This window comes from Artibeus jamaicensis, unplaced genomic scaffold (assembly GCF_021234435.1).
Source record: "Artibeus jamaicensis isolate MK-2021 breed Jamaican fruit bat unplaced genomic scaffold, CSHL_Jam_final contig_685, whole genome shotgun sequence".
Classification (NCBI taxonomy): Eukaryota; Metazoa; Chordata; class Mammalia; order Chiroptera; family Phyllostomidae; genus Artibeus; species Artibeus jamaicensis.
This window is the reverse complement of record NW_026521924.1, coordinates 18,602,287-18,629,046: the sequence shown is the minus strand read 5'-3', so window position 1 is coordinate 18,629,046 and position 26,760 is coordinate 18,602,287. Positions and strand designations below refer to the sequence as shown.

The following is a 26,760-nucleotide window of genomic DNA, read 5'->3' as shown; positions in this document are numbered from 1 at the left end:
GTGAAGAGGTGGAGAAGGGTAGGGGTATTGTTTCTTTGGGAGGTTCTCCATCCCTGCGGCCTTTATCACCTGGCTCACACCTGGACCAGAATCTAAATCCCTTGCATGTTTCCTACAAAAGGCTTTTTTATTCTTCATCTCATTACATTTTACCCATAATCCTGACAGGGAAGGTAGAATTTTGTGGGTAGGCTAATTGAGTCCCAGGGAAGGTAAGTGACTTTTCCAAGGTCACACAGCTAATGAGTGGCAGAGCAAAGCTAGAAGACAGAAGCCAGAAGCCAGTGTCGAGGCTTTCTTGCCATTGGCCAGTGCTGATGAGTAATGGAACAGCTTCTGGGATTGTCTTTGGTCCACTAAGGAAGGCGGCAAGATTCCAAGTAAACTGTTGCCAATTCAACCACAGCAGTTGTGTTACAAATGCTTCCTGAGGGATTGATTCTGCTGCCCCCCAAAATGTGAAAGACGCTATTCTAATGGATAAGAAGAGCACTGAGAAGTAGCCAAGGCTGATGTGTCCATCCCTATTCTACAGAAGAGGAAACTGAGGCCCAGAAAGGGGACATGATGAGGCCGAGGCCACAGAGCACGTCAGTGCCAGAGCAAGGACCTCAGTGTGGGGCTGTGGGCTTGTAGGCCAAATGGCTTCCCCTATACCACCACCACCACCACCTCGCTGCCTGTGGAAATCTGCCACCTCTCAAATTTCCTTGTCTCCTCTAGTAAGCTGATGGTGATTAATACTCAGAGTCTCATCTTTCTCGGCTCTGACCCCTGGAGAGTTGCCTGACTTCCTGGAGGGCTTCCGGAAGCTCAAGGAACTTGTGGAATAAATGTATGAACTGACCTCTACCTCACCTTACCACGCCCCCTCCCCCCACTCCACGCACATATCCGTTTAGTTCCCCTTTTCCCTACCCATTTGCCCAAATGTCAGGGGGAGACCAGCAGGCCCCTCCTGGGAACTCCTAATCCACCTCCTCTGTCCTGGCTGCGCTGTGACTGTGGACAGAGGATTCCTTGTTCCCAGTGCTTCCTGCCCAGAGATCTCCGTGGGCCCTGCACTGGCAGGAAGGAGCCAAATGCCTCCTTTTAACTAGAACTAACACCACCCCCTACTCCCATCCCCTCTCCCCCACCCCGCCACCCCACCCCCAGCAACATGCTCCCAGCTCTGTTTAGCATTTATTCTACCTGCCCCGGCCTGGCTCAGCCCCACCCATCCCCTACAGCCCTTGCTCCTTAGGGAGAGAGACACACACACCAAGACTTCCCCTAGGGGAACAGAGGTGCCTCACAGCTAACCAAAAATAAAAACCAGAGGATTCCAGCATGACATCATCACCGCCCTGGCAGTTGTGCCTTACTAACAACCCCACGATGACATTTGTGTATTACTTCGCAATTTCCCCATCAGTGTGACTCCAAGGGCTAGGTCCTTTCTCCACGCCCTCACCCTGCCAGACTCACAGAACCTCGGAGTTAGAAGGGGCCTTTGACACGTCCCGGGGCCGGTGGTTGGCAAAACGACCCACACAGAGCCAAGGACAGTTCCCTGTCTCGGGCTGCTGGGGGCTGAGGAATTGGCCAGTTGGGGTGCCTGCACCCTACCCTAACTCCATCCACTACTGCATCCCCTTCCCTGACTTGTACATTGAGAGTCTTTCAAGTTCACTTGAAAAGGGAACTTTCCAGCTGGAAAGTGGGAAAACAACTCATCATCTCTGACCCCACCTTCCCCAACCCCCTGCCCTGACTTTGTATATAAATCACTGAGGCCAACAAAAGGGAAGGTAGCTAGCTGCCTAAGGTCGCTTAGTCATCAGTGGCAAAACCAGAACCCAAACGCCCTCTCCTGAATCCAGTCTACAATCTAGAAGTGGTTAAGCAAAAGAAAACAAGGGCTCCGGTTTCCACTAATACAGCTTCCAGGTCCAAGGCCACCCGTCGCCAGCCACGACAGCATGGAAAAAGCTACACAGGCAGACCACGCCGTATACCACAGATCTGCTCAATAAATATGCATTTCAGCCCCTACCTCAAAATAAGTTAAAACCATGGAGGACCCACTGTGCCGCCCCTCTTTTTCAAACCCACCAGAAATCTGTGCCCTGGACAAATCCTCATGCCTCCAGAGCAGTAAAATGTACCAGAACAGAGAGCCTGAGGACCTGGGAGACCGATCTGTCCAACCCGAGCAGAAGGAAAGACCGGCTGTACCAGTGCAAGACTCACCGGTCCTCCGTTCGCACCAGCTCCCTGGGGGCACGACGTCACTCGGGGACCTAGAAGGAGGGGACAGTGTTAGCTCCTCTGAACTGAGATCATGGGCCCAGCATGGAGCTAGAAATGGAGAGGCTGGCATTTGACTCTCTGAGGAACCTTGGGGAAGTTGCTGAACCTGTTAAACAGAAAGGCCTGTGTGACTACGCAGAGAGCAAAAAGGAAAGTAACGAATACGATGCTGGAGCAGCCAGCAGGGCCCGGGCCGTGAAGGGCTTTGGAGGCCAAGGCAGAGAGTTCGGTGTTGATTCCAAGAGCAGTGGGGAATGGCTTGTAATGTAGAGACTGGACTGGAAATGGGCAAGAGTAGCTTTAGGCGCATGAGTAAGGAGGTTGCTGCAGTTGTGCAGGGGCACGTGACAAGGGCCCAGACTGGGTGGTCCCGGTAGAGGTAGAAAAAGTGGTAACGGGCTAGATCTGGGGGATGAGGGAGGGTAGAGGCCTACCTGCCCCTTGGGCACTTCCTCCCCTGTCAGTGCCATGGGCTCCAGCATCCAGGAAAAACATACCCATCACTCTGCCAACCTGGCCTATCCTTGCCTCAGTCTCCCCATCTGTAAAAATAAATGCGGTCGGACTCAGTGGTCCCTGGGGTCTTTTTAGCATTAAGATTCTGTTCTGGTATAATCTGCTCACAGTATTTAAGCCCCTTTGCAACCACCTTTAAGCCCCGACTGCAGGCCCAGCCTGCTACACAGTGGGGCAGGACAGCTGGAGGGAGAAGCCTCAGGTCCCCTGGACTCACACACTCAGAACAGTAAGTCTCCAGGTGGGCTGAGATGTTTCCACTTCCTGTAGAACACAAGAATCGGGGGAATAGGAAGGTCACTTGGGCTGAGGTTGGACCAGCAGGAACTGAAGTTGTGTGCCCAAGTGCCTTTTTCCTGCCCCAGCTCTGGAGGTGGACAAGGGCCTCAGGACACTGCTACTCTAGCTGCAGCATCGGTCACCTAGCAATCTGCTTCCCACCCAGTTTCCTGGCACCCAGGAGAATCCTGGGAGGCAGTGCGGCATGGTGGTTAGGATGTCTGCATCCCACAGACCTGGTTTGAAGTCTGGCCCCACCACTCTCTAGTTACATGGCCTGGAACGAGGCACTTCACTTCTCTGAGTGCTGGCTTTCTCATTTGGAAAATAGAAATAGTGTCTGCTTCTTGGGCTAATGAGAGAATTAAGTGAGATGAGGCGTGTGGAGAGCTCAGCACAGTGCCTTATCACAACAGTCCAGCAGGTAGCAGGGTCCAATGCAGAGGCGGAAGCTGAGACCCAGGGAGGTGAAATAAGGCACCAAGGACGAGCACAGCGAATCTGTACAGGGGTGAGACGCAGAGCCGGGTTCTTCAGGACTAGGTTGTACCTACAGCATTTTGGTTCCGGCTTTTCAGATGAGAAAGCTGAGGCTAAAAAATTACAAGTGACTTAACCAAGGCCACAGAGAGAACCAACAGTACCAGAGGAATTTCACCCCCAGCCTGCTTGATGAAAAAGCTCGTGCTCTCCCCCACGTGCCTCCAGAAAGTAGATGTGTGTGGAGACTTCAGATTTCAGGGCTCTTTAAACCTGGAACAGGGACAAACGCAAATCGGGGCAGATGCGGGGCGGGCTGGGGGTTGGAGGCGGGCAGGGGGAGCTACCTGGAGAGGAAACCAGAAGGAGCTGGTGAAACAAAAGCCTCTTTCTCAGAAGCCTTCCCTGGGGACTGGGCAGGAGAGGAAGGGGCTGACAAGCAGGGCCATCCGTCCTGCCTCGGCTGAGCTGAGGGCTGAGTCTAAACAAACAGAAACAGTTCCAGCTTGGCCATCCACTTGTTGGGTGATCCTAGGCAGATCACACAAACACACACGCACACACACACACTCACACACACACAGTCCTCTGTTTCTTCAACTCAAGAATGAGATGGCTGCACTGAAGGGCGTGCCAGTTTTGAGAAACTAATAATAACCATTCCTTGCCAGCTCCTGACTCCTGGTCAGGCCTTAATCCCACGGCCCCTAACAGTGGCCTCTTGACGCTGGCTCCGATATTACCACAGAAGGGCTGGAAAGTCCTGCAGGCAGGTTCTGGCTGGAGAGCCAGGTCATTTCCCTTGACAGGCCTCAGCTTCCTCACCTGTGAAATGAGTACCTGTCTTTGCCTGATCACCTACAGAACAGCAGGTTCCAAGGAGCTACCTCAGAGGCAGCAAGTCCCCTGAGGTAATGAACAAAGCATCCCCCAGGTCACCATCCCAACTATACCCTCAAGCTCTTTTAACCTCTCCTCCTTTCCCTCTGGTCCACGGCCCCTTTGGACAAACAGAACAAGAGAATCCAAGCTGATGAATGCAACGGGAGTGGCAAACCCCTCCCAGCTAAACACGATAGCAGCTGCCACCACAGCCGATAACTGGCTCCTCACCTGGGCAGGCCAGGCACTGGGCTAAGTGCTATACTGGGACCAAATCTCAGGTAATCCCCTCAATCAATGAAGCAAATCCCACAATTACTCTAGATTTACAGAGGACAGGCTAAGGTTCAGCAAGATGAAATGGCTTGCCCCAGGTCACATACACAGTGAGTAGCGGGGCCACCCAGGTGTAAGCTCTTCTTTTAACCTCAGAAATTTTCATCTTGCCCTGACTGGTGTGGCTCAGTGGGTTGAGTGTCATCCTGCAAACCACAGGTTCGATTCCCAGCCAGGGTACATGCCTGGGTTTCATGTTGGTTCCCTGGTTGGGGGTGTGTGAAAGGCAGCCAATCAATGTTTCTCTTCCACATTGATGTTTCTTCTTCCCTTCCCGTCTCCAAAAAATAAATAAAATCTTAAAAAAAAAATAAATTTAACCCTGGCTGGTATGGTTCAGTGGTTGAGCGCCAGCCTGTGAATCAAAGGGTTGCCAGTTCAATTCCCAGTCAGGGCACATTCGGGAGTTGCAGGCCAGGTCCCCAGTGGGGGGGGGGTAGGGGGTGTGTGAGAGGCAACCACACATTAATGTTTCTCTCCCTCTCTTCCCCTCTCAAAAAAATAAATAAAAATCTTTTAAAAAAACTAAAATTAAATTTAAATTTAAAATAAAAAAGAAGTCTTCATCCTATCCTTGAGGCTATGAATGGGTTTCCAGGGTAACATCTCACACCATGGGGCATGGCACAGATCTAAGCAAGCGCAGAATGGGAAATCCCTGATCTTCATCCCCCCGAGCCTCCCCAGATAACGGTCCTGATAGACTTGCATTATCATTCAAATGTGTCCAACTCAGCTCTCTAACTGAATAGCACTGTCCCACAGAAGTACTGTGCAAACCATATATGTAACTTAGAAGTTTCCACTAGCCACATTTTATGTATGTATGTATGTTTTATGTATGTATGTTTTATGTACGTAGGTAGGCATTTATTTACTTTAGAGAGCAGAGAAGGGAGGGAGGGAGAGAAACATTGATGTGAGAGAGAAACATCAATTAATTGCCTCTTGTGTGCATCCCAGCTGGGCCCCAAACCCACAACCAAGGCCTGTGCTGTGACTGGGGACCGAAGGGGAGACCTTTCGCTTTGTGAGATGACAGCAGACCAGCTGAGCCACAACAGTGAGGGCGCATAGCCATATTTAAAAAAAATAGAAAGGAGTGAGTGAAATTAATTTTAATAGCATATTTATTTGACCAAATATGTCAACTTCAACATAAAATCGATATAAAAATATTATTGAGGTATCTTACATTCTTTTTTTCACACTGGGTCTTCCAAGTCTGGTGTGTAGCTTACATTCAGAGCACATCTAAATTTCTTTTTTGGAAAGAGAAAATAACCAAATTTAATACACACATATGTCTGGGAACGCAACATACATGGGAGAGTCAAGACCGCGCGTGCAGGAGAGTTCCCAGCGCATCTCAATTCGGACGCTAAATTATCGTCAGATATTTAGACTCCCGTAGCCTTCACAACTGAAAAAGTATATTCACGAATCTAAGTTCCTAAACATACATAGTTTTTCAATAACCAAATAGAGTATTCTTTTTAAATCTGAAGTTAATCAAATCAAATAAGATTAAAAAGTCAGTTCCTCAGTGGCATAGCCTCGTTCCCCGTGCTCAACAGCCCCCTGTGGCTGGTGACCACCATTCAGGGCAGCACAGAGCTCGGGTCAGTCCAGTCCCAGGGGGCGGGGGCGGCCTCCACAACCCTAAGCCAGAGCTAGGCCTCCCAGGGTAAAGCCGAATCTGCATAGAATGATATTTTACTCATATATATATTTTTTTTAAAGTTTTTAGTCCTCACCTGAGGGCATTTTTTTCATTGCTTTTAGAGAGAGAGGAAGGAAGACAGAGAAACATCGATGTGAGAGAGAAACATCAGTTGGATCCATCAACTGGGCCATACATGCCCAGAAGGGGGACTGAACCCGAACATGTGCCCCAACCAGGAATCCAACCAGCAGTCGTTCAGTGGACGGGACAACACTCCAACCCACCGAGCTACCTGGCCAGGGCCAAGCCTAATAATATTAACATCTATATCTATCCACCACCTAAAAACTCAAATATGAGCCTGATATTAATTTCTACATCTGGGGTTTATTATATTCACAGTGATGATAACAAAGGGATCAGAGAAACTATTGTTCAAAGGATGTCACTTTGGCTTAGAGAGGTAGGCCTCCTGCCCAAGGTCACCTGGCTTTGACCCCAGGCCTGTCTGACTTGGTCACTGAGCTCTGTCCCAAAAGCTTGACAGGGGCCCCACCTGGAGCGCAGCATCCTTAAAGAAATAAGCCTTCGCCACTGTTCTCGGCCGCCCCTCCTCCCCCAGGCTAACGGCAGAGAACAGCCTGGAGTAAGACCCCCGGTGAAGAGGGTAAAGTAGAAGAAGAGCAGGAGAGAGGCATGGCCTGCACTGGGTGGTGGCCCTATGCACAGGGCTCAGGCCACTGAGATGTCATCCCTCCAGCTCCCCACCCTAAAAAGCAGGAGGCAAAGCCTGCAAGGTCCACTGGCTGCCTGCTGTCTGGGTGGGTCCCGGGGTTAGGTGCCATGCCTCACCCAGAGGCCCTTGGACCAGGGCCACGGCCGGTACTCACCGCCAGGGTCACCTCAGCTGGAGTCCAGGGAAAGGGTCCGCAAGGCAATCCTCCCGCTAGAAGGAGGGAGGAACAGGTTCTGGAGGCGGGTTCCCGAGCAGGGAAAAGGTGGCAGGTACAGGCCAGAAGAACCTGGGTGGCCCCGCCCCCCTCCTGGGGAGCTCAGCCAGTGGGGAGCTCAGCCAGCACGCAGCCCAGCAGGGCGAAACTCTCCCCAGCCATTAGGTTTAACAATTAACTCTGAGTTCCATTTCAGCAGGAAACAGTTCCAGCAAAAAGCCCCATGGGGGTAGGGGGACTTGGAAGGAGATAGAGGGGAAAGGGCTAGAAGATGTGGAGGGAGAAAGCGGTGGTTAGTGAACTCCCTCACCACCTCCCCGCCCGCACATCCTCCCAACACAGGACAGCCCTCATGCTAACGTAAGGTCCATAAGTTCGGGGTGGCGGACCTGGCACATGCTAGGTGCTCAGTGAATAAATACGTAGTTTTTCTAATCTTCACCTGAGGGTATGTTTTTATGGATTTTAGACAGAAAGGAAGTGGGGGGAGAGAGACAAACATTGACTGGTTGCCTCCTGTATACTCCCAACTGTGGATAGAGCCCACAACCTGGGTAAGTTCCCTGACCGGGAATCAAACCCGAAGTCTTTTGGTGTATGGAATGATGCTCCAGCCAATTGAGCCACCGAGCCAGGCCTCAGTAAATATTATTAATTAACAAACAAAGGGCTTTGTTTGAATGAAACAGGCCAGATAGGTGGGCAGACTGATGGAGAAGTTCAGGAAGGCAAAAGGTGGTGTGCCCTAGGCCGGCCACCTCCCTGACCCCTCTGGCTGCAGCTCCTCACTGGTACCACGCAGGGCTGAGGACCGGTATGGCAGCCATCTGGGGCCTGCCAGGAACATGGCTTTGAAGTCCCCCAGCACCGGCTCTGCTCTTCCTAGCTACGACCTTTGGAGCCTGCATTTCTTCTCCCATAGAATGGGGGTGATACCACTGTGGTACCCGCACAGGGCTACACAGGGCCAGGCTTACAGACGCTGAGCTGCTCTGAGGCACCGTAACACCATGTGTCTCTGACTGCCTGGCAACAGCCTCCTCTTCCCAGGCCACCCCCTGAACACCCCCGCATCTCAGTATTCCCCGGGCTCCCGCCGATGTGGCCCTTTTTCCTTTCTGGGAAGGAAAGCCTGGAACGATGACGGCTCCAGCCCCCTCACATCCCACTCACCTGGGATCACACCCCCTGACAAACACACACACGCACACTCACATCCTGGCAACGGATTATTCCAAATGACATTTGCTTGTCATTTATACCCCTCCTGGGTTCCCTGACCCCTCTCCTTACCCTTTTGCCCCAAACCTTAACACAGGCCTAGGTCCACAGCCCACCTGGGGTGGGTGCTGAACACACTGTGGCCAGTTCACTCAGGCAGGCTCCCCCTTCTGAGCCTCTGCTTCCCAACTGTGTAACATGGGGGCAACGACATTGGAAGCAGGGAGTGGCTTCTCCTGCAGGCCGACTCTGATATTTAGTCTGGTATTTCTGGGATCAGTTTAACTTCAGACAGAGCAGAGCTCAGATCTCCACCTTGGCCAGGTCAGCAGGCTGCCCTGTTACTATGGAACAGGCCCCATGGTAAGCCTGCAGGGGCCTGGGCCTCCAGAGCCCGCCCCCAACCCTTCTCAGCTCCGCTCAAGCCTGGGCAGAGGGACAAAGGCCCTCCCTGCTCACTGGTCCCCACTGTCCCCTCCACAAGGCCCTGATTTTTCTGCCCTGCCGTCCCAGTCTCTCTCTCTCATTCTCACAGTGGCATCATGAGCCATCAATCCCTCAAATTCTTCTCAGCAAAACAAATCCTGAAGCTCCCCCTCCACCTGGGGTGCTGAGCCTAAGCCCCTTCTCTGTGGAGATTCTGGAGCTGCCTCTGCTTCCACTCTGCTCTTTCCTGCATTCTTCCCATAGCTCTCCACATACGTGCCCCACTTCCCCGTCTCCGGGCTGGAGCCCCCTCCTTTCCCTCCACGGAATACCTGTCTCCCTGCCTCAAGTCACTCAGCCGTGTCTCCGCCAGACGCTACTCGCCGTAACAGAGTCTAACAGCCCCTACTTGACCTTCAGACCCTGGGCTCCAAGAACTCCGCAATGATTTCTCTGTCTCTCACTCTTGCCCCCCAGCACAATGCTCAAAACACAGTAGGTGTCTGCTGCAACTCCAATAACAACAACCAATACTTGAAAAATAATGCATTATAACCATTTGTTCTTTTCAATGCTCAGATCTCAGCATTTTACACACATCATTTCAGTTAATCCCCCCAAGTCCCCAACAGATTTGTCATCTCTGCTCCTCTGTTTTAAGCTGAAGAAACTGAGACTCAAAGAGGAGAAGTGACTTGTCCAAGGTAATGGACACAGCCAGGCAACGGCAGGGTCAAGACTGGAATTTAAGTGCTTACCCACTACCCTACTTGGCCTCCTCCAATCCACAGATAAAGGGAGGGACATGTGAGAAGCCATGGCCCGCCAGTGAGGGACCACGGGGGCTCAAACCAGCCCCGCCAGGGCCAGAGGCAGATTCTGCGGATAGAACTTAACAGCCTTCTATCAAGCTCCTGCTCTCTGCAAAACTCTTTGCTAAATGCTAGGGGAAAAAACAATAAGGTATGAGACATCCTAGGGTCCACAATCTAGCAAGAGAAACAAGCCACGTCCCAGGATACAATGAAGGCCAAACAGAACTTGTGTCCAGAAAAAAAAAAAACAACAGACAAACTGCTGAGAGAATGCAAAGAAGGAAAAGATAAATTCTCATTGCCGTGGTGGGGATGGGAGGGCTCACAAGGCTTTGTGGAACAGAGGTTGGTACCTAGGCTGAGCCCTGAAAACCCAGACAGGATTTCAACAGTGACTGCAGGGAGGGAGGGTGGCATTCTTGGCAGGGAGGAACCCAGGGACCTGTGGCAAAGACACAGGTAAGTACTGGGTGTGTCCCAGGAACCTCAGGAGACACATTCTCTAAACCCTTCCCCTTGGCACTGGCCCCAAGTGTCCGGCTCTGAAGAGAGGCCATCTTGAGCGTCCCCAGACTCGCAGGCACCAGACTTACTTATGGAGAATGGGCATGGAAAGAAGCAGAGGGCTGAGCATCTGGGCGTGTGGTTTGACAGGAAGACCTCAAGGAGCTGGAATCTGGGCTCTGCAGGAAATTTCTGAAGATGGGAGACACTAAAAGAAGCGGGGTGGTCCCACTAGAGGGGGGTGAAGCTGGGGAAACAGCAAGAAAAAGGGCAAAGAATATATATTGGGTACCAGGAGACCTGGCTTCCAGAACCACATATCAAAGTTAAACGGGACCTTGAGCTTATCTTGTCCAACCTTCATTTTACAACTGGAAAAACTGGGGCCTGGAGAGGGACAGGAACTAGTGCACAGTCCGTCAGCATCGTCACTTAAAACCAGCACTGTGCCGAGGGGTAGGAGAGATCTGTCTTCGACACCTGACTCTGACGTGAGCTCCCAGGTAACCCTTCTCCGGTCCTCAGGCTCCCACTCTGTAAAACGGCCGGCCCTGAAGACGGCAGTTCAAACTTTTGTGGGTCGTGACTCAGAGAGTCAGGTGGTGCCTATGGATCAAACCATATTCTCAAACGTATGTACTATGTCATTTCAGAAGTTCATGAACATGTGAGATCAGCATTCTCCAAGGACAATCTGAGAACCTCTGTCTCCCAGTCACCTTGGCAGAGAACCTGTTAAAATGGGCTGATTCCAGGGCCTCACTACAGATCCGCCCTCCCAGGGAGCAGCGGAGTTTGACTCTCTGGGTGAGTCCTGGAGGAGAGTGTTTTTAGCGAGCTCTTTTCTGCTGCTCTTGGGGGAGCCCTGCCTTAGGGAACCTCGAGGTGGGGGGAGATGCTGAGTGCTCTCCTTTCACATATTGAATTTCTGCTCCCTGCCTAGGAAGAGAGGGTTCTGTGGCTGAAAGTTTTAAAGCCACTGCTCATTAATCAAGGTCCCTTCTGGTTGAGCCATCTGCTCAAGCTGACCATGGGCATGGCCATGGTGGAAGCGGGCAGACACTCAGCAAGCTGACGGCAGCTGCCCAGACTCTCCAGGGCCGTTCTAAGATCAGCAGCCCCTCCTGGGAGGGAGTCTGGCTTCCTGGGCTGAAGTTAGGGTGAGCGGAGGTTTCCAATCAATCCTGGCCTCAAGGCTCCTTCCCTTTCTCCAGCCTGTCAGCTCCGGCTTCCTTCCCTTTTCCTTTCCAGCACTAGGGTGCTCCTGAATCTGGGTCTCTGAGCTCCAGCCTCTGCCTTCCTCCTCCTCTCCCCATCACTGAGCCTGATAGAGGATCACCAAGCCCCCACCCGTCTGAGAAAAAACTATCACCCTCTGCAGATGATAAGTATTTAACTGGAACACTCAAGATAACCTATGAAAAACATAGGTGGCCAGTAACAAAACAATATTTGGGAAATAAGCCAAGTGCCTTCTGACCTGCTCTGTCACCTGCCCCAATGCAGGGTCTGTCCCACAGGTGGGCAGGTGCCTAGGACCAGATGGGCTCAGAGTCCTGGCCAGCGCCATGACTGACACTTCAGTGTCAGTCTCTGTGAGGGTGACAGCACAGGCCTGGGAGACAGGAGACCTGGACTGGAGACCCTGCCCTCTGAGCCAAGAATTTGTTCTCCGAATCTGAGCAAATGCACATCCCTCTGAGGCCCCCTAAATGGTCTCACAGGCCCCACCTGGGACAGTGTAGGAAGGACTCAAGCACACCTGCAGGCTTTAGATGGCGCTAGATTCCAACCCCAGCTGTGCTGCCTGCTGGCTGAGGACCCGATAGGCCTTGAGCGAGTTACTTAGCCTTCTTTAATAAAATGGGGAGCTAATCTCCGCCTCCCTGGGTAGGCGCAAGGACTAAAAGACAGAGGTGTGAAGGCGCTGAGCACAGGATCCGGCACGTGGTAAGCCGATCAACAGGAAGCAGTTGTATATCAGCTGCCAGTGAGCCTCTGCCAAGGAGGACTAGGCTTTCCGATTCTGAGGTGGCCCCAAGCAACCCTAAAACCACCCAGCTGAACTGGATCTGGAGGCTTTATCTTTAGACCTTTAATCTGGACAGAAGATGGAGAGAGGGAGGAGGGGAAGGCAGAAGAGTGAGATAAAACTGAGAACGGAAACAAGACAAGTTTAAGAAAAGTCAAGGGTGAGGAGGAGCCTGGCTCCCCCAGCTGAGGGGATAGAAGGATGACTTCAGGGAAACTGCCAAGACAGGACAAGCTTTCTCTCCCTTCCAGAGCTTTCCTAGGCCCGCCAAGGGGAGGCTAAGAGGGACACTGCCTGCTGAGAGCACCGCCCTGGCTGTCAATAGGGACATTGAAGCCTTGGGTTACTTCCAGCTCTGCCTCCGCAAGTTGCACTGCCAGCCCCTGGTGGCCTCCTCGGGCTGGAGCAAACAGACAGGGCCAAAGCCAGGCGGAGAGAACAAGACTAACTGCCCCTCCAGCCTGTGGGGGCACTGCCTGCTCACTCGGGACTCAGGGGCCCCCTTGCTCAGGATTCTGGTCCTGACTCAGCAAGACTCTTCCCTCCGGGTCCCCACCTCCAGGCCCTGTGCTAAGCTCTCTCCAGGCCTCTACCTGCCCCAGCTCCTGCTCCTGAGGCTCCAATTGCAATTGGGGGAAAAGCACTGTGCAGACTGTGAGCAAGAGCCACAGACAAGGTGTCCCACTCGTCACTGACCTGCTGTGTGACCCTCTAGGAGTCCCTTCTCTCAGAGCATGTTCCCCTCCTCTGGCTAATGAGGGCAATGGAGGGCAAGGACCATCTCTGAGGTCCTCCCAACTCTGACAGCAGCGATGCCTCCCAGGACACCTCCAAGCACAAAGGGGCAAAGAGGGCTTGCCCTCGGAGAGGAGTGGGCTCTGCTGGGCTCTGCTGAGAAGGCAGTGGACGTGGCAATGGCCAAGGGCTATTATGATGATGACGATCATAATTAAAAATCACAGCAACAAACTCTTAAGCACTTCACAGAGAGCTTTCTCATTATCCCCCGGGAGTCACAATCCGGTGAGAGAGGTAGAGCTGGAGGGTAATTACTCACATTTGACAGATGAGAAAAGTGAAGCAAGATCGAAGTGACTTGTCCCAGCTCCTAAGTGCAGAGAAGGGGGAGCCGAAGGGGAAGTGATAAGTATCGTGTGCCAACTGCGTGCCAGCTCATGAGGCTTGCTCCCATCTGTCATCATGACCAAGGCACACAACCACAGCATGACATTGCAGACACTACTGTCCCCACCTCACAGAAGAGGCAAGTGAGGAAAACAACTGTTTTCTATTTGAGGGCTCAGGGCTATTCCACTGCAAAGCCTGGATTGGGACCTGGGCTTGTGGGACTCTAAGACCGGCACTCTTTTCATCTTCTTGTGTGTGCTGGGCGGAACAGTGTCCTTCCCCCCAAAATTCACGTCTACCCAGAACCTCACAATGTGGCCTTATTTGGAAATAGAGTGTTTGCCGATGTAATTAGTTAAGTAAAATGAGGTCATACTGGATTAAGGTGGGTCCTAAATCCATTATGACTGGTGTCCTTATAAGAGAAGATAACACAGACACACAGGGAGAGAGGGGAGAGAGCCATGTGACAGCAGAAGGCTGATGCTGCTAAAAACCAGGAGCCCCAAGGATTGCTGGCAACCACCAGAAGCTAGGAGACAGGCAGGGAAAAACTCCCTTCTCACAGCCTTCGGAAGGAAGCAAACTTGATGACTTTTTTTTTAGAGAGAGAGGGGAAGGGAGGAAGAAGAAAAGGGGGAAGAGAAGTATCAATGTGTGGTTGCCTCTCGCATGCCTCCTACTGGGCACTTGGCCTGCAATCCAGGCATGGGCCCTGACTGGGAATTGAACCAGCGACCCTTGGCTTCACAAGCCAGTACTCAATCCACTGAGCCATACTAGCCAAGGCTGACATTTTTTTTTAATCTTCACTGGAGGACATGCTTTTAGAGAGGGGGGGAGGGGAGGGAGAAAGAAACACCAACTGGTAGCCTCTTGTAGGCTCCCCAACCAGGTATCGAACCCCAAACCCAGGTATGTGCCCCGACCAGGAATCGAACCCACAGCCTTTCAGTATACTGGACAATGCTCCAACCAACTAGGCCCCCCTGGCCTTGGCTCTTGCCAACATCTTGATTTCTGGCCTCAAGCTCTAGAAGTGTGACAGAATAAATCCCTACTTTTTCAAGCCACTTGGATTATGGTACTTGTTAAGCAACCCTAGGAAAGTAATATACTGGGAGTCCATTGCAGACCGAGAACTCACATTCCAATTCTCAAATTCCCAGTCATCAGCTTCAGAGGTTAATGCAGGCCTGGGGGCCTGTGAGAAGTCATTGTAATCTCTCCTTCACCTCCCTGGCCCAGGTTGGCCTGAAGTCCATCCGCTGTGCTTCTTCCATGTTCTAGGCCTCTATCCACCCCACTGGGCCCTTCCATCAGACAGACAAACACCCTCTGAGCCTGGTCTCCTGGTCAATAGTCTCTACCCCCACCCCCATCCCTACATCCACCCAGGCCATCCTCTAAAGACACCTGCAAAGCTATGTTTTTGAAATTCAAATCAGACCCATCCTCTTCCCTTATTCCCCACCACCTGTAGGTCAAGATTTTCAGCCTGCAACAGACTGGCCCCGACCTTCCTCTCAGGCCTTATATCCAATCACTCACCCCACACATCCCTATCACTCACCACCTTCTCCAATCACCTGTAACTATTCGGATTTGCCCTAACAAGCCACAGTGCCTTTGCACATGTTGCTCCAACTACCCAGAAGATAAAAATCAGTTCCAAAAAAACCATCCCTCTCCCCCACGAAGCTTTTGCCTCCATGAGCAGCCACATCCTGGCACCTTGTACACCACACGTTTACCTGTCTGCTCCCATGCCCAGCCTGGGAACACTTGTATTCATTTCTATTTCTGTTAGGTTAGGACTGGCAAAGGCATTCAAGAATGTTGAATTGAATTGTGGAGCAGCCATAATGGCAATAATTGTTAACATTTACCAAATGTGTACTATGTGCTTAGCACTGTGAAAAGCATTCCTTGTATCTTACCTCATTTTGTTCTCAATACAATGCTACGAAACAGATACCACCATTGGTCCTGTTTTACAGGTGAGGAAACCAAGAGATAAGGTCACTTGGCCAAGGTCACCCAAATAGCATGTAGCGAGCCCAAATGACTCTAGAGCCAGTGCTAGTAACCCAACTACGTGTTCAGTCCACCCCAATACCCTCAGTTTACAAAAAAGGAAACAAGCAAGAAAGGAGACGTATCTTGTCTGCAGTCAGTACCAAGGCAGGGACCCTAATCTTTAGATTCCTTAACTCAATGCTCTTCCCTTTCCCTTTCTTGCAGGATCCTAATCCAGGAGGAGAAAACAAGCTGGGCTGTGTCTCCTAAACAGTTTACTTCTGCCTTCCCCTGAGCAGAACTCAGCACAGGCCTGGGCACAGTGAGGGCTCAAATCTATGGCCACAAGATGCAGCAAAGAGACAGATTAATGTGCTTCAAAAACATCTGAGGTCTGCTTAGATATTACAATGTAATATCTAAACTTGGGGTGTCGTTTAGTACCGTCTCCCATTCTATAAAGGCATTCATTCAAGAAATTCACTGAACACCAATCATAAGCCAGGCACTGAGTGGGGGGCACTAGAAGACTGATCATCGACTTCCTTCCCAGGTGGTATTTGCAATCCAGTGAGAGGAAACGAACAACTAACAGGTTCATGTATAATTACAAACTCTCACAAGTACTATAAAATACAGGAGGCCCTAAGAACGTATAACAGAAAAAACAGACTGAGCCTAGGGAGTTGGTGAAGCCCAGTGTGCCCCGAGAAAGTGACTCTTGGGCTGAAATCTGAAGAGTGGGAGTTAACAAAGATAAGAAGCAGGGAATGAGTGTACTAGACAGAGGGAACAGCGTGTGCAAAATCCCAGTGGCGAAAGAATTCCTGTTGCATTGATGACCTAAAAGAAGGCCTGAGTGGCTGGTTTCCAGAGGGGTAGACAGAGACTCCATCCTGCAGGTCTTGGAGGTCAAGGTAAGGAGTGGAAAAACTGAGCAGAGCCGGAAACCTCTTGTCCAGAACCTGGCCCAGCACAGACACTGTCGATGAGTCATTGCACCATTCAGTGAAGGAGTGATTTGTCCAAGATCACAAGGAAGACCTGGGACTTGAAACCAGTACCGCTATCTGCCAGGTTAGGGTTGCAGGCGACTTCAGGTAGGTGTGTGGGAGGAAGCAGGGGTGGCCTTCCAGGTCTTTCAGCCAAGAGGAGGTTCTGATTCTGTCTGCACTTCTCTTGAGCTCTAGAGTACCCCAGAATCATCTGTTTGTTAAAACCGACTGCTGGGCTGCACCAGCAAAGTTATTGATTCAGTAAGTCAGTCTGCCATGAGGCCCAAGAATTTATCTTCCCAAAAAAGATCCCAGGTGATCCTGCTGCTGCTGATGGGGTGACCACATGCTGAGAACCACGGCTCTGGACTAGAGTATATGGGGGCTCGGGGCAGGGGAGAGTGGAGACCATGGCCAGCATCCTCCAGGGCTAAAAGGGTAGATTCCTAACTCTGGGTGACAATGAGACAAACTCTAGCATTCTGAGAAAGTGAAGGGGCCTCAAAATCCCAGAATCCAGCCTAATAGCTTCTCAGCCAGGTACACTGAGGCTTAGGGAATTTAGACTGACATAAGAGAAGCCCACTAAAAATGTACTGAGTGAACAAGCGAACGCATACAGGGTTTGACCAAAGTCAAAGACTGGTCGCTCAGATGTCAGGGCTCCTGAATTCGGGGCCTTTCTGGTCCTGGGAAAGGAATTCAGGGAAGGGTACAACAAGCTCAGCTTTTCCCAGCTTCTGCTGCCTTGGGCAGGGAAACATTTTCAGAATTGCTGAAATCTGCTGTAGGCCTCCAATCCTACCACCCATCACCCTCCTTCCTTTCACACTCCCAGCTCCCTCCCTTTACACTCTAAATCCTGTGCACTTTATCCTGGCAAACCAGGCAGCCGAGGGGGAGGTGAAGTTATAGGGGAAAAGAACTGGAAGTGAAGGGAGGATCCTTGCACTTGAATATACTTCTTTCAGAATAACTCCTCCCTCCCATAAGAGTGTCAGTTTCTCTCTATCCTTGTATCCAGTCTTACCCCAATCTACCCACCACCTTTTCACCCAGTTTTTCTAAAATAGAATGGCCCTGGACAAAATTTTTCTATCCTATTCCAGTTGGCAGCAAAATGCCACTTCTCTTGCAAATGCACATGCACAGTCTCACTAATACGCAATCAGCTAGATGTAGATAAAAACAAATATACCAGAATTTATAAAAACACATATGCATCAAGAAATACATCATTCACTGTTCACTGATAAACTGTACCTAAGCATGAAAATTCTGTGTAAGAAATACACAGAACATACACATGCACACAGACTATGGATCTAGAAATGCATGCCCTGCATCAATGGGAAAAGGGGTACTTACACACCAGAGACCTCTCTCAAAGTGCAGGTTTCCTGAGGGGGGATTCTGGTGGGGGCAGGGGTGGGGGAGTGGGGGTGGGCGCTGGCCCTTTAAGAGAGTGGTCCTCCCTGCTCCTTTCAGGGCACCTAAGATGTGATTCCACTCTCATTGCAGGGGGGAGAGGGGAGTGTGGTTGACCTGGCCAGGACAGCCTGGCCCTGGACGATGGTCCCAGCTCCGAGACAGGAAATGGATTCCTGAATTGACTGGGACACCAGCCTGGGGCCCATTGTCACTGCCACCACCACCACCCCACACCCACACTCCCACCCCACACACACCGGGCTTCGGGCAGGACACGCCCTCTGCTCCAGCGTGACCGGGTATGCGGGCTCCGGCTGTCAGCCACGCTGCCTCATGCCCCCAGGGCGTGGCTGCCCACCTGCTAGCAGGGCGTCTCCGCCCGCCACCCCCCCCCAGGACGCTCCCCCGCCACCGCCACCCACTGCCCAGGCCAGGTGCCCTGCTCCCGGCGACGGCAGCGCCTCGGCCGCCACCCCCACCCCTTCCGCCCGGTGTGCGGAGACAAAGCCGCACACACGCACACGGGGGCTTCGCGGGTGCACACCCAACCTTGCACGCGCACACATGGGGAGTCACACTGGCGCTCACACAGCGACACACACACACACCCCACCACAGGCTCCCGCCACAAGCGAAGCCACCGGCACACACCCTCATCAAGATGTACACACACTCAGCTACACATTCGGACACACCCTCTCATAGACACATTCACAGAGACACACGCAGACACACACCTTCTCCCAGTTCAGGCATGCGGAGACACACGGGGCACACACACGAATGCACACACACGCACACCCGGGGCACATACACACACGCACACGCCGAGCATCCACTTGCACTGACCCACGTACACTCGCGCGCTCACAGCCAACACACACCCGGCGACGTGGGTCCAGACACACACACCGGCGCCAGCATCTGGTCAAAGGAACGAAGCCGAGCTTCTTGCCTTGGGCGCCCGCCGCCTGCCCGGTGGCGTCCAAAACCCGGGAGCCCGTCTGCCCGCGGGTTAGCGCTCGAGGAGCCGAGACCGAGCCACACACACGCACACGCACACGCACACGCACACACGAGCTGGGCCTCGGCGGGTCGCTGGCCCAGAGGAGGGCGGCGGGGACGGCTAACCTGGCGGCGGCGTGGCTTCCGGCGCTGTCTGTCCGCGATCCGTGCGTCCGGCGGCCGCCGGGTGGGCTCCGAGGCGGCTGGAGCTGCGCAGAAAAGCCCCGCTCGCTCGCTCGCTCCCTCCCCCAGCGCTCGGCCCCCTCCCCGCCCGCCCGCCCCTACGCCCGGTCTCCCCCGCCCGCCCGCCCCGCCCCGGCAGGCCCGCCCGAGGAGGCGCGGATCCCGGCCGGCCAGGCAGCCGCAGGCCGGCGAGCGAGGAGCAGCGGCGGGGGGCGAACGGCCGGGGGAGCCGCGCGTCGGGAGGAGCCGCGTCGGCCCGGGAAGGCGAGGAGGGGAGGGGGCTGAGCCCCGAGCCCGCCTGGCGCTGGTGGTCTGCGCCCGCTTCCCCACGTGGGCCCCGCGGCCGGCGCCTACCTGAGCCCCTGCCGTGCTCAGAGGCCGGGGGCCAGCGGCGGGGCGAGGAAGCGGAGACCCCCCACCCCGGGCCTCGCCGCCCGGCGGGTGGGCTCGGCCCCGCCCCCGCCCCCGCCCCCGCCTCCTCCCGGGTCTCCGCTCGCTCGCGCAGACCTCGCTTTTCCCTGGCGGGGATGCCTGGGCTCTGGGCCCGGTGCCCCGGGCTAACCCCGCGGCCGGGCCCCGAGCTCGCCGGCCTCCAACACCTCCAGCCCGGACCTGGCCGACGCCCACCAGCTTCCCCGCTGCCCTCCCATTGTTTCCGTGGCGGGAGCTCTCAGAAGATCACGCCACCCGTTCCAGCCCCCTCTTGGGTGGCAGTACCTCTGGACCCTCTGGAGGTCTCTAAGCGCTGGCCTCTGGCGCTGTACCCGACGCCCACCGTCGACAGGCGCTGGCACACCCAAAGTAAAGAGCTTTTCTAAATCACCACCGCAGCCCTTGTAGGCGCTCTTTCAGGAAGGGAGGAACTAACCCAAGTTCAGCAAGCCCGAAAGAGCAGCAGGAGAAGGTGGGGCACGGATTAGTTGTCCCCATTCCACAGATGAAGAAACCGAGAGAATTCCTGCCCCAGGGCTCCTGGGAAGTGCAGGGCCCTCCAGAAATGCAGGGAATAATGGGCCTAGCCTTTTTTGTTGGGCACTAAATAAAGCACGGAGTGGGGGGGACAGGGACAGGAAGTAAGTGTCCTGCATGCACCTTCCTGGGTATTACTGGAAGTCAGGAGGTAAGAAAAGGCCCACTTAAGTGGAGGAACTCTCAACTCCTTTGTCTCTCTTAGTCCTGACCTCGGCCCTATGTAGCAGCTGTGTTTATCCCCACTTTCCAGATGAGAAGCTTGTGTTAGGTCTCCCCACCAGGCCAATACAGTCCAACGATTATTGAAGTTTACTACATTCCTCCCTCCAGTACAGGTACTAAGTGCCAAGTGAGCAGCTGAGAGCAAAAGAAATCAAGGAGGGACGTCTACAAACTAGGCGAGAGCAGAACCAGGGGGGGCGGAGGCTGCAGAACAGGACTGAATGTGGCCTGGGGGCTGGAGGAGTTACAATGAATGATAAAACTAGTGTGTTTGGAGCACTTGCTGTGTTCCAGGCACTGTTGTAAGAGCTTCACTTGCACTGACTCATTTAATCCCACAATAACATTGTGGGAAAGAGATTAGTCTTATCCCCACTTTATACACCAGGAAACTAAAACACAAAGACGCTATGTAGCTTGCAAAGTGGCAGAGCTAAGATCCAACCCCGGAAGCTGATTCCCAAGCCTGCACTGTTAACTACCCGAAGGCCAGACATGAGCAGCCCTGAATTTGAGGCAACTGTTTAAATGACCAGAACCCCCACCACTCCACTTCTGTCTCCCTGTGCATCAGCAGCGTCCAGCACACAGGGCCTGGTATGCGGCCTGGCTGGTTAAACTACAGCATAGCTGCCACGTGAGGCCAGAGTGCTCAGCTGCAGCTCTCTCTGCTCTGCTGGGCGCTTTTATCAGTGGTTATAGATGAAGCAGAGGAAGGCCCGAAACACTAATCAAATCTACAGCTGTCATGAAGTTGGGATGGACAGCAAAGCCTCCGGACACCGAAATTCGTTTCCAAAAGATCTCAGCAGCTTTGGGGCTGAGCTGAAACTGACAAGATAAAATGCTACACAAGATAAATGTAAACACCTGCCCTTCGGTCCAAACCAGAGCAAGTCCCATAGGACTTTCTGTGATGTTGCAAAGTGTCCTAAATCTGCACTGTCTGAAATAGTGGCCACTAGCTACCTGTGGCTGTTGAGCATGGACATGTGGTTGGTGTGACTAAGAAACTAAAATAATTGTATTACATTTTAAGGACTTTAAATGTAAATTGCCACATGGGTGGGACTGGGGCTGCCACATCGGATAGCGCAGTTCTAAACGATAGAGGGCCCAAAATAAAGGATAGGCTTGAGCTGACCTCAAGCTCAAACAATGCAATGTGACCGAACAATAAAAAGAAGAAAAAGAAGGAAGGGAGGGGAAAGAGGAAAGAAAAAAGGGAAGGAAGAGGGAAAAGTGAACACGACATGCTGTACCAACAGACCCAGGGGTTGGACCTCTGTGGCTAACCTCCCTGGAGGCTCCGTGCTGCCCTGCCCATCGCGGCTGGACCACGGGCGGAGGGTGCACTGCCACACTGGGGCAAGTCCAGAGAAGGAGACCAGAGCACTGGGGCCATATTGTGTGGTGAATGATTTAAACGGCTTGGAGAAGGGAAAGCGCAAGGGAGACATAGCGTGTGTCTCCAAACGTCTGAAGGGCTGTTGTATAGAAGGAAATGAGGTTTGTTTCTTGTCATTTAGGTCTAATAAAACAAAATATCCTGCAAGCCCCTAAGTCACACTCTGTTTTCCTCAGCACCTAGTCCACCCAGGGCCTGGTCCTTATTAAACACTGACAACAAATTTGCTAACAAATGGATGTTAGAAAATTCCACTTGGCTCCAGTAGGTACACATGCAGGAGGACAACGTCAGCTTACAATGAAGAAACTCTCTAACAGTCAAAGCTGTCTAGGAATGGAATGGGCCTCCTTGGGGGTGGGGAGCTTCCTGCCAACAGATGTATTTAAAGAAAGACAGTCTCCATTTGGAGGCTGAACCAGGAACCAGATGACCTTTCAAGTTGAAAAACAGGCAAGTTCTGCCCTGGCTGGGCGGTTCAGTTGGTTGGAGCACCATCTGGTGCACCAAAAGGCTTCAGGTTCGATCTCCAGTCGGGGAGCATGTGGGAGGCAACCTACGGGTGTTTCTCACATCAATGTCTGACTCTCTCTCTCTCTCTCTCTCTCTGCCCCTCTTCCTTCCTCTCTCTTTAAAATCAGTTAAATTTAAAAAAAAACCATATCCTCAGGTGAGAATTTGAAAAAAGAAAAATGGACAAGTTCTATTAGGAAGGAAAACACAAAATCAAGGACATGCTTCCAGACAGTTATCTGGCTCTATGTACAGAACAAACTGTCGTGGAGGGAGCAGAGGCAGGGTGGACACTGAGGAACCACTGCAGTGGGCCAGCAAATAAGAGAATAGGCTGGGGGCCATGGGGATGGAAAACCAAGGACTGGTACGTGGCAACAGGAGCACTGCTCCCAGACTGGGTGGGAGTCAGGAGCCACAGGTTCTAGCCCTGCTTCTGCCACAAGCTTATTGTATGGCCTCCGATAAACACCTTCTCTTCAGTGGATTTCAGTTTCCCCACCTGTGAAGTGCACAGCAATCTCCAAGCCTCTTCTAACTCTGGATTCTGTTTATGGGAGAGAGATTATGAAGGGTAACTGGGATAATGTACTAGACTGACTTAAATAGCTTCAAAGTAACAATATCATTAGCCTCATTACTATTATTATTATCAAGGCCACCTCCCTAGAACTTGGCAACTAGATTGGTAGGAAGGGGCGAGAAGGAGTCAGGGCATCTGCAGGGGAGGGATAGGGGCCAGGGACCTCGGATCTTTGGGCAGGTCAGCTCACCATGCTCCCCTCCCCCAAGCTCCGGGAGAAGAGCAGCGTTCTGTGTGCTGTCACCTCCTGAGCTGCTTCCTCATTCCTCTGAGCCACACCCCATACTCAGCTAGGGAAAGCCACCAGTTCTAGGAAAGTTAGACTCCTTCCCCCTCCTTTCAGTGTTTACAGATGACACCTGGTGTTGTCTTTCCTTAAATAACAATGTCATCGTCTCATTTGAAAACGGCCAATATTATTGAGCACTATATGCTAAGCACTTCCGTTATAGCATTTTCTCACCCTGGGAGGTGGCTATAACTATCATCCCCATTTGCCAGACTGGGACACTGTGGCTCGTGGAAATGTGCAATTTTCCCACAGTCACTAGGCTTATGAGGGGGGTTCCCATACAAGCCTCTGTGCTTTCCAGGCTGCATTCCCAAAGGCTTCTGGCGTTTTACTACGGCATTTTCCAACAACCTGGGGAGGAGAACAAGATCGGTATAGTATCCAATTTACAGCTGGGGAAACTAAAGGTCAGAGAGGTTAAACTTGGACAAGTTAGTCAAGTCTTCAATGTGCAGTTCAGCACGTTTCCGGTTCTCTGCTGCTGTCCTGTGCCCAGTAGTGCTTTCGTCCTCCCCCTGACCTTCCAGGGCCTCCCCAGTCCTCCTAGTCCGATGCCCGGCCCACTTGAGAGAAGGACTTTTACTTGTCCTTTTCCTGGAACAGAACAAGGAAAGGATTTCTGAAAGGCAAAGTTAATTCCTACCTTCTCCCTGGCCCCCACCAGCACATGCATCCCAGTCCTAGAGGTGACAGGGCTGAACGCTTACAGAGTGAGTCACAGGGAGATGACCTGCAAGAAACCGGAACACAGGTGCTAAGCTCAGTTTAGAGGGGTGGAAAAGTAGGCCAAGTGTTCTCACCCCCAGCAGTACAGCTCAGTTGTATCTCATGCTCCCCTACCCATCTCATCCCCAAATTCTGCAAATGTTTAGGGTACCCTGTGCAAGGCTTTGGGGGCAGAGAGGACACATGGCATTTAAGAGTGCATCCTCACCCTTCAGAGGGAGTAAGGCAGTAAGTACGAAGTGACATATACTTATAAAGAATGATGGAAGTACATGGTGAGTAATTTCAGGGAGGAACACTCTCTAAGGAGTTGAGGTCAGAGTGCAGTCTTAAAGAGTAAGTTGAGCATGAAGAGGCAATAAAGGGGCTCTCCAGACTGCAGGAATGTACATGCAGAAGCCCAAAGCTTAAATATATTTGGACTCAATTTAGCAGACAATAGGGAGCCACCGAGTGCTCTACGGCTTTGGAAAAGTACCATCTGAGTTTAAATCCTGGCTCTGTCCCTCCCCAGCTGTTTGACCTTGGGCAAGTTACTTAACTCCTGTGGTAGAGATATTACTATTCCCATTATTTGTTCCTCCCTTCTCATTAAGAGTAAACATTGTAGCCAGGTGCCATGCAACTTCAGGACCCTGCAGAGGAAGGAGTTCATTTCCCCAGCCCAGGGTCAGGCTTAACAACATGACTTACTTTGGCCAATGGAATCTGGGCCAGAGGGACATATGCCAGGTCTATGCAGGAACTTGAGGAACCACTGAATGTCTCAGTCTAGAGTCATATTCTTTATCTCTGCCCCTGGAATGGCATGTCCTGGACAGAAGACGTGCCTTCAGCCTGGACCCTGGAGTGAAAAGACACAGAACAGAGCCGCAGCCAATCCACAGCTGCCCCACAGCCCTTGGTGTGTAACGTGAGGGAGCAAACTGTGTTGTAAGCCACTGAGAATCAGGGGTTGTTTGTTATCATATCATAATTTAGCATGACTTAGTGATTATAGTAGCACCTCCCTCACAGAACTGTTGTAAGGATTAAGGATGTCTGCCTCATGAAATATGGATAAGCATTTCGTTAGGGATTTGCATTATAAAATGATTATTCTGCCCACACATATACTCGTATGAAAATTTGATAGATGACAGAAATGACATTTGCAAAAGAGTAGCAAAGGATGGTGTAATGGATTGAATAAGTGTCCTCCCCAAAATTCATGTCTACCTAGAACCTCAGATTATGCCCTTATTTGGACATAAGGTCTCTTGCAGATACAGTCAGGGATCTTGAATTAACGCATCCTAAATTTAGAGCGGGCCCTGCATCCAATGACTGGCATCCTTATAAGAAAAAGAAAAGACCCATGGAGACACAGAGAAGAAGATGATGGGAAGATGGAGGCAGAGACTAGAGTGATGTGTCTACAAATCAAGAAACTCCAGGGATTGCTGGCAACCACCAAAAGCTACGGGGGAGGCGTGGGGTGCTTTCTCCCCCTGAGTATCCAGAAGGAACCAATTCAGCCAACACCTTGATTTTGAACTTCTGGCCTCCTGAACTGTGAGAGAATACATTTCTGTTGTTTTAAGCCACCTGGTGTGTGGTGATTTGTTATGACAGCCCTAGGAATCTAATACAGATAAATTACTTTAGAAATGATTCTGAACAATTGGCTATTCATTTGGAAAAAAATAAAATTAGATTCCTACCTCAAAGCACACACAACAATAACCTTCAGTTGGATTAAAGACCTAAATTCATAAAGCGAAACTTTAAAATCTTTAGAAGAAACCAAAAAGGATCTTTTTTAGGACCTCAGGGTAAAGAAGGATTCCTTAAACAGGTCACAAAATCAGAAACTGTATTTGGGTTTTCCAGAGAAACAGAACCAATAGGAAATCTATATGAACAAGTGGACTTATTATAAGGAATTTGCTCATGTGGTTATGGAGGCTGAGAAGTCCTGAGATCTGCAGTCTACAAGCTGGAGACTCAAGACAGTGGATGGTGCAAGTTCTAGTCCAAGTCTGAGTGGGAGGACAGGAAGTCGGGCAGAGAGCAAATTCTCTCTTACTCCGCCTTTTGGTGTCATTCGGCCTTCAAAGGATTAAATGAGGTCCTCTCACCTTGGGGTGGGCCCTTTGCTTTGCTTAGTTTACCAATTCAAATGTTAACCTGGGTGTGAACATTCTCACAGACACACCCAGCATAATGTTTAACCAAATATCTGAGGACTCCACGGCCCAGTCAAGTTGATGCATGACCATTAAGGCAACTCGTAAATCTATATAAAATTGGTCACTATGTTTTTATCCCTGTACTTTGAGCTTTGACAAGAAAACAAAGCTTTCTGAATCCTGAAAAGGAAAAGAAAAACCAAATCGATGCATAAAATTAACCACCATCACACAAATTAAAAAATGAAAAGAACTGATAGCATCAATTACATTAAATGCAGAGCTTCTATACATCAAAAGAGGCCATAAATAAAGGGAAAAAGAGGAGCCACTCACTGGGGGAAATCTCTGCAAGGCTTTCAACTAACAAAGCATGAGAATCCAAAATATATAAAGAATTCATAGCAATCGACATTAGAAAAATGGACAGGCTACGGACAAGAAATTTACAGAAGACATGAATGGCCAATACACATATGAAAAGGCCTCCACCTCACTGGTAATCAAGGAAACACTAATTAAAACTGCAGTGAAAGACCAATTCAATTCCACAAAGAAAATGTCTCACTATACCAAGTACTGGAGAAAAATGTAGAAAACTGGACTCTTTCATGTCCTGATAGTGGAACTGAAAGGTGGGACATGGTTTAGAGAGGCCTGTGGCCATTGTAACAAATTCCCACACACTTGGTGGCTTAATGCCATGCACG

At 51.4% G+C, this 26,760-nt stretch overlaps 1 protein-coding gene across 6 annotated transcripts in view; it reads right to left on the bottom strand.

Annotated features, from left to right (window-relative positions):
• The window catches only part of EPB41L1 (erythrocyte membrane protein band 4.1 like 1), a 119,178-nt gene extending 99,195 nt beyond the window's left edge, over window positions 1–19,983 (bottom strand). Inside the window, exons 1-3 of one of the 6 annotated variants that reach the window (XM_053671292.1) lie at window positions 19,881–19,983; window positions 19,107–19,189; window positions 2,236–2,285 (exon numbers count right to left, since the gene is read on the bottom strand). Coding sequence is in view for 3 of the 6 variants with exons in the window: in XM_037164543.2 (XP_037020438.2) it covers window positions 2,236–2,285; window positions 5,984–6,042 (109 nt within the window). In the remaining 3 variants the exon portion in view is untranslated. Of the gene's footprint in view, window positions 1–2,235; window positions 2,286–5,983; window positions 6,051–7,344; window positions 7,428–19,106; window positions 19,200–19,880 lie in introns of those variants that run through there. The other 5 variants (XM_037164543.2, XM_037164542.2, XM_053671295.1 and 2 more) reach the window with 5 other exon arrangements.
• Window positions 19,984–26,760: the final 6,777 nt, after the last annotated feature.